At 43.0% G+C, this 8,286-nt stretch overlaps 1 protein-coding gene across 1 annotated transcript; it reads left to right on the top strand.

Moving 5' to 3' along the window:
• Positions 1-1,020: 1,020 nt before the first annotated feature.
• Positions 1,021-7,309, top strand: LOC310855844 (putative 2-ketogluconate reductase). Its single transcript, XM_083761007.1, has 7 exons — positions 1,021-1,113; positions 2,978-3,196; positions 4,167-4,323; positions 4,683-4,857; positions 5,797-5,975; positions 6,098-6,194; positions 6,715-7,309. The coding sequence occupies exons 1-7, from the start codon at positions 1,036-1,038 to the stop codon at positions 6,866-6,868; spliced, it is 1,059 nt and encodes a 352-aa protein (XP_083617133.1). The 5' UTR covers positions 1,021-1,035; the 3' UTR covers positions 6,869-7,309.
• Positions 7,310-8,286: the final 977 nt, after the last annotated feature.

Here is an 8,286-nt window from a genome sequence, read left to right as displayed (position 1 = left end):
TTGACACACCTGGCAGGAAAGCGTAACACAGTGGCGGACGAGTCCCCGGTCCAACCTCCGAACACCAGCAGGCACCGTCTGACAACTTATAGCCTAGTCTGACAACAATAGTCTGACAACCAGGCTATTTTCTTTTTCATTAAACGTATTATTATTATTATTACTACTACTAATATTGCTATGGTTGTCATTATTATCATTCATAATACATTAATATGGTAATAGTAATAGTAGCAGCTTCTCAGGAGTCGGGTGGCATAGTTGGCAAAGTCCCTGCCCGCTGCTGCCCACCACCACCACCACCACCACGGAGTTGTGGGTTTGAATTCATCGTGGTGCATAGATCTGGCTTTGTCGGGTGTCTACTCGAATAGCCGCTGCCTATAGGCCTACTTGTGTTAGGGGGTGCCACACGTCGCCTTAGTACTCCTAGAGGCTGGGGCGGCCTGTCAGCCAGGGAGTGTTGGGTGGGAAGAGTAGGAGAAAGGCCACTATGTCCTCTCGGTGGGGGCTCCTCACTGGCAGGCCAGTCAGGATACAACAACAGTGACAGACAGTACAGAAATGTGTGTCGGGAGGAAATAATTGCAATAACGATTATTTGGGAGGAAATGTGACAAAAAAAAATGTTTTGGCTGAAACAAGCATTAAAATTATATTAATTGTATATTGGCTGCTAGCTGAAAGCATTCTCACAATTTGTAACACTTGAAACACTTGAAAACACACACACACACACACACACACACACACACACACACACACACACACACACACACACACACACACACACACACACACACACACACACACACACACTCACACTCACACACACACAGTCACACACACACACACGCACGCACATGCACACGCACACGCACGCACACACACACACACACACACACACACACACACACACACACACACACACACACACACACACTGGCAGCACCGGGTAAATATTTGACAGAGGGTCCCTTATCAGTCTGGGTTCAGTGCTCGGTGTTTGATTAACTCAGTCTTATTAGACAGAACATGTTCTCCTTGATCTCAAGATCGAAGAAACCAATAACGTTACTTCTCTCTGCAACCACGCGCTCCTTTTCGCAGCTGGTAAGACCACTTCCAATTAACTTAATTCATTGCACATTACAGGCATATACAGTAGGTCAACTTCTGTCTAAGCCAGTCTGAGTTTCCACTTTCCATTGATGCGTTTTAATGTTAACAACTCCTTAGCCCTGGAACATGACTGCAACTCCTCAAATATGACTTTATGGTAGCCCGATCCAGACCAAGTCCAAGCATCATGCATGCTTCATGGACTTCTAGCTGCAATATAACCTACACATAGTTACTAAATACTGCAGTATTTAGAATATGCATGTCTGTTAACGTCTTACAAACTAATTTTAAGGCAGTAAAAACGTACATAAAAAGAGTAGACTATACTAGTCTATAATTATAGAATATAAGAAAAGAGAATACCCGTATTGCAGAATCACATTTTCTCTGTTACACTGTCACATGCTATGCAATATGCGTGGTGACACAAGGTGCAGAGTACAGACACTAGTTTGGTCAGTGGGTAATAATAAATAGCTTCACTAGGTCCACAGAATGAGATGTCTGCTCTGCCACAAACATTGCGTAAAAGGTTATGGCCATTTTTGTATACCCCACCATAGACAACCAAAATGTCTATGGCAAAATTTCATCATATTTTATGTAGCATGTAACAAACTAGGGGGTTTTCATGATTCTGAATCCATTCCAAGCATTAGTTTTGCACGAAAAACACTCCTTGGCCTAAAAATGGCGATAGCCGTCATCACAAATGTGATGAGGTCAGTACATTTGGGCAAGTGGATATGGGCCATGGCTGAATAGGTCCTCTCAAATTTTGGGTGGCTGGCTCCTCGGCTATATAGCCTAACTGTCTGCTCAGTGCTTACCAGCTATAATGATTATAATCCATGTATTCCTGCATGGTCCTGATATAACAGTGATTTAGCTGGCCATGGAAATTAATGTTATGACGGGAGGATGAAGTTGGAGGAGGGTGTCCAATATTCTAGAAATGTTTTGAGGAGGGTGCCACAGCAGGGTGGCAGGATCATATCTTCACTTGGCTTCACTTGGAATCTGAGCAGGAATAAGTAACTATGCACATTTACTCAAGTCAAGTAGCAGCTTTAGTTACTTTAGTTTGCATATTTAGACTAGAAAAAGCACTCCTCTAGACTAGCACAGGTCTCCACCAGGGCAGGTAGGTTATTGGTGGACACGCAATGTTCGGAATGTGGCAATCCGGATGGAATATGAAAAGTCAGACGGATCCATCTTGATCACTTGACTATAGAGATAATGATTTGCGTGATGTTTAGACTTTGGACAATACTTGTAGAAAAAACACTGGTGCTATAATTGGGCAATGTTACATTTGTTCCTCAACTAGTGTGAATGTAAGTGCAAAGTTTCACCATAATCGGACGACGTGTTCATGATTTGTGGCATTTTGTTAAAAATGAGTCACTCCTGCAAGCTTATATCACATGACTGTGTGAAACCCATGTTTGACATAGGTCGGCCTCCTGGTGGCGCTATAATAGGCAGATGTGAAAAATGCAGGGCATAGGTTTGTCCTTTGCCTCTAGATCGGTGCAGTTATAGGCAAAAACGTCCTGTTATAGCACCACCATGAGGTGCCATTTCTTTCTCGGCCTAGTGGGAATGTGCATGTAAAATGTCACAGAAATCACTTGCATTTTGTTCAAAACGGAGAGCCCCTGCAAACTTTGGAAGCCAATCTTAGCCAATCGAGATGGAATATTCCCCCCCCCCCCCCCCCAGCTTTACACCTCTCTCAGCCTTTTCATTTATCAGCCTTATTAAAAATCAATACTACTCATTTTAGAAAATAATCCAAGACAAATGCATAAAAACATGGCATCCGCTTTTGTGTTCTGTTTTCCAGATGGAGAGGCCATGCGTCCTGGCCTCCAGAGAGCACATGGGCTCTCCTGGCTCCATGTTCACCAGCTTCTCTGCTCACATTGAGGAACACTTCACTGTGGTGGAACCGGACCAGATCAGAGCCTCTCCAGAACTCTGCAGTAAGATCCGGGCTGTCATGCTGTGGGATGGCACCCCGCCCGTCACCCGGACACTGCTCCAGAGCCTCCCCAACCTGAAGGTAATGCACGTATAATAATGACATAATGTCATAACGGTAATAAACCTCGTTTGGATTGCACCTTTTCTAAAACGGGGTTTACAAGGCACTTTACAAAATACAAGAACAAAATGCGCTAAAATCAAATAGGACAAAGAACACATATACCGCATTCTGTAAATCGCAAACATGCCAGGGTCCTTTAGACTCTAAAGGACCCTGGCATGTTTGCGATTTACAGAATTTACAGTCTCTCTAAAGTTTAGAGAGACTGACATATACATATAAAACACATACAATCTGTCAAGAACTAAAGATATATATTTAAAAGTATGACCATTAAACTCAATCAAAGTGATTACCGGTAGTTGGGTGATGCTTGTACAGTAGTATGTTGGCAATAGAAGCTTCACGTCCTCTCACAGTTCTTACCACACTACTGTATCAATCCAGAATAGCTTCTTGTGAGCATGATTAATAATTCAGTCAGTAATTATCATCCATTTCAAATCCAAAAAAAAGAATGGTGGTCTGTTGGGCCTAATGTTAACAGGCTGGGGCTGTTAACATTAGGCCCAAAAGATCACCATTCTTTTTTTTCTCCCTCCTTCCTTCATTCCTTCCTTCCTTCCTTCCTTCCTTTTTTCTTTTTTATCTCTGGGACCCCAATCTACTCTGTAAAAGCATCATTCTTAATAGAACTGGAACCAAATGAACCCTTTTGTACACTCTCTGAGTTACACCCGTGAGTGTCCATTTGGTTTCCAACTATCATTTAGCTTGGGGCCCCTTGGAACCCCCTCAAAGGGGACCCCACATTGCGAACTGGTGTCCAATGTAGCTTTACAACCAATAAAAAAGCATGTAATTCAGCATGGAACTTGCGAGGGTATTTGAAGACATGTTCAAGGAAAGTGTGGGCTGGTTGTGAGTACTTATTAATTTCTCTCTGTCCGTCTGTCCGTCCGTCCGTCCGTCTGTCCGTCTGTAGGTTGTGGTGAACGGAGGTGTGGGCGTGGATCATTTAGACATTCCTCTCATCAACAGCTTTGGTGTGAGAGTGTGTAACACTCCTCATGTGGTGGACAACGCTACGGCAGACCTCGCCATGGCACTGATGTTAGCATCCGCCAGAAGAGTCCTAGAAGGTACACATTAGCATTACTGTATTACTACTATAGCATTACTACTACTACTACTACTACTAATAATAATAATAATACTAATAATACTAATAAATAATTAATAATAAATATATCTGCAAGCAGCGATAAGACGGGGCCAAGCCATAAAAGCAATAGATGATGTTACTTTTTTGTTACGCTGATTGGCTGAAGGGCTTGTCTGTCAACTGTACTCCCACAGCCCAACCATGCATTAGCAGGGTCCAGACAACTTATTTGTATAGTACCTCTAAATGTGACTCAAAGTGATATAGTACTGACTGAGTGACACAATACAAAAGCTGATCAAATACAACAAATAAGTCTTGTCTTGTCTCTACTAGGCGATCATTTCTCTCGTTGTCATGGCGATGGAGAAGTCTTAGACCACCTTCCCCTGGGAACAGATGTGAGTGGTTCGACGCTAGGCATTGTGGGAATGGGTCGTATTGGTTACAAAGTGGCCAAGAGAGCGGCAGCCTTTGATATGAAGATCCTTTATCACAACAGAAATCGCAGGTAACACGTACGTGCACGCACGCAAACACCTAACTTTGAAAATCTGTTGATCAGTAGTTCTCAAGCCCCTGAGGGTCACTAGGTTCCACTTCAGTTAGTCTAGTCCACTTTTGGCACACAGTAGTCAGTACTGCAAACGTCGGTCACTCTCTGCTGATTACTGATCGTCTTGTTAAATTGACGTACACACACACACACACACACACACACACACATTCCTCTCTCTCTCTGTCGCTCTAATTAATTAGTATCATGTCCAGCAGCTGTGTCCCGGCGGATCCTGCCGGGAGCTGCCTATGCCATAAAAAGCATAGGTGAGTTCCAGTCTACTAGGTTCTTTATGGGGCTTCCAAATAGAGGCTAAAGGGAAGCGTGCACATCCCAACAAAAACCGTTCCGGTGCTGAACAACAATACATACAAAAGGAAGGGAAGTTCACACACTGTAACTCCCAGTATAGAAAAAATATTGGAGTTCCCAAATAACTTTTCAAGCAAACATAGTTTGAGAATGAATCTTCTCCCGGGCTTCCAAATGGACCTTTACAGGTCTGTAACTCTGAAAGTGTACAAACCTTTGAAGACCATTTTTGTTGCCATTTGTACACTCTCAGTTTATGGGGTTATGAAAACGTGTGAGAAACAACTGGTTTGAAAGTTTGGTCTTGAGCATGCATTCATTTAAAGTCACAAAGCATTGTATAGTCAAAACTTCAATGAGTCTTAATTATGAAGCCGAAGAACCGCGGGCTATGGCACTTTGAAGGTTGAAATTGAAAGTAGTAGTGTTATTAGTTATATTCGTTATGAATTAATTACTTACTGTCTTCTAATGTGATTTCTGGCCCTTCCAACCCAGGCTTTATAGTCGTGGCGATGTCATTGCTTCCGGTTGTCGTGGCAACACATTGTATAATAGAAAGTGACTGACTGATTCCAGGTCTGTGGAAGAGGAGCAGGCAGTGGGAGCAACATTCTGCTCCCTACTGGCGGATCTGCTCCATGCAGCAGACTTTGTCATGGTGGTGGTGAATTTAAGCAAAGAAACGACACATCTGATTGGACGAGAGCAGCTGTCAGCCATGAAACCCACTGCCACCCTTGTCAACGTCAGCAGAGGTACACGCATGCGTGTGATGTGCACACACACACACACACACACACACACACACACACACACACACACACACACACAGACATATGTATGTTCTTATTCATTATTAGTAATGTGTGTACTATAGGTATGGTGGTGGATCAGGAGGCATTAGTTGACGCTCTTCAGAAGAAACGGATCAAAGCTGCAGCTCTGGATGTCACCTACCCTGAACCACTTCCTCGGTATGTAGGCACGCACCCACACACGCCAGCACGCACGCACGCACCCACACACACACACACACACGAGTGAGTGAGTGCATGCGCTCCCGGTGTGCATATCCGAACACAAATGGATATGTCATATAAGTTCACATGGGCCTGTGTTTGTATTTGCATCTATTGTACGTGTGTGTGTGTGTGTGTGTGTGTGTGTGTGTGTGTGTGTGTGTGTGTGTGTGTGTGCGCGCGTGTGCGTGCACGTGCGTGAGCGTCTGTCTGTCTGTCTGTCTGTCTGTCTGTCTGTCTGTCCGTCTGTCTGTCTGTCTGTCTGTCTGTCTGTCCGTCTGTGTGCGCACGCATGCGTGCGTGTATGTGCGTTCTTGCGCATGTTTATGTGTGTGCATGCTTGTGTGTGTCTGTTTGAGATTACTTGGCATTCCTGCCAAATGTTCACTTGCTCCTTCAAAGGACATAATTGTATTGCTGGCTTAACATGTGTATAGAAATAACATGTGTGTGTGTGTGTGTGTGTGTGTTTCAGAGACCATCCCTTACTGTCTCTGCCTAATGTGATTGTTTTGCCCCACATGGGCACTCACACATTAGAGACCACGGGTCACATGGTACAGAAGATGGTGACCAATGCCCTTGCAGCGTTGGCTGGGGACACGCCCCCTGATGAGGTGAAGCGTTAACACGGACAATGCTGGGATTTCACTGTACTGTACATCACAAATAATTATGTTGAAATCACATGGATTATTACAATATCTATACTGTATCGCACAGATGTTTCAGACATCCTTCCAAAGTTGATTTTCTTCTCAACTTTAAAAGGCTCCAATTAGCATTTGTAGCCCGTCCCCCTAGATGTACATTTTCCGGATAAACTGTAGTCTCACATAGCCAGACAACTATTCCACAATCTCAAGCTATATGCTTAGCTGTTTTCGATTTTTTATTAGGATAAACTTGCGCGACTGTAAAGACGAAACGGAAGTGGGGAGGAGGCTCCACTTCCGCTTTATATTTTACTCATGATAGAGCGTCCGTTGCTCTAGACTGTGTGATGGAAGCATTTGGAAATTGTGAAAGGGAACAATCTGGCAACGTGAGACTAGATACACTGTCTGTGATTCAATTAAATATCATATCTCAGTTATGTTGTGAAGTTAAGTCAATCGATTTCTCTGTTTATCTAGGAATACAATGTTAGCCTAGTTACACAGAAAATCTATTTTGGTATGGAAATATATATATAACCCATCAAGATAAGTGTCAAAATAATTTGTATACAGTATGCATATACAGTGTATAATATAGAGTATGGTTGATGACTTCATTGATTCCATGTCAATGTTTTCTGCTTTTGTACATAATATATACATACATTCCCCTACGCACGTGACATCCTCATACCCGGAGGTTATGCGGGAATGCCTACTGAGTGGCAAAAAATGACTTTGTGGTCCTTCACAGCCTGTACATCCAAACAGAAAAGTCCTGATTGCATTAAACGACGTTAAACTATGTTAAACTCACTTTGCCACTCACTTTGCCATTCGATTTGACACTCACTTTGTTTGCAAGACCCTTAATGCTGCATTCACACTGGCAGATGCAAAAGATACAAAGATGCAAACCTACACCGCGTATTTGTAGCGTCGTACCTTTGTAGCTTTAGCAGCAGCTCACGTCGGATGTATCTATGTATCTTCATGTCGCTGGCTTACATTGAAAATGAATGGTATATTTATATGCCTGTGTGAACGCAGCATTATTGCTGTGGATTGAGCTGAATACAGACTACAGATGTCACGTGTGTGCGTCACATTTATAACGGAGACCCCACATTCTTCATTGACCATACTGCTACATTTACATAACTCATATTTTGTCCTGTAAATAAATGCTAATAACAAATGTCAATACATGAACACACGTCCACACTGGATTCCTCAGAAACAACTGTCCATTGAGAATAAAACTGTTGTTCCTTTTAAAGATACTGTATGTGCTGCTTTTTGACTAGATTCTCTGGTTTAGTATTCAATTGGATGGATGGATGGTGGCTGTTTACATAGAAACAGACAGACAGACATACAGCGATAAC

This window comes from Protomyctophum parallelum (assembly GCF_964188405.1).
Source record: "Protomyctophum parallelum genome assembly, chromosome: 3".
Classification (NCBI taxonomy): Eukaryota; Metazoa; Chordata; class Actinopteri; order Myctophiformes; family Myctophidae; genus Protomyctophum; species Protomyctophum parallelum.
Note: the sequence above shows the minus strand (reverse complement) of the source record. Positions and strands in the feature narration are given on the sequence as shown.

Bases quoted from the DNA above. Each gene is read 5' to 3' on its own strand.
- LOC310855844 (XM_083761007.1), top strand. From the start codon at position 1,036: ATGTTCTCCTTGATCTCAAGATCGAAGAAACCAATAACGTTACTTCTC. The intron at 4,858-5,796 runs GTAACACGTACG...GACTGATTCCAG, and splicing joins TATCACAACAGAAATCGCAG to GTCTGTGGAAGAGGAGCAGG. The intron at 5,976-6,097 runs GTACACGCATGC...TGTGTACTATAG, and splicing joins CCTTGTCAACGTCAGCAGAG to GTATGGTGGTGGATCAGGAG.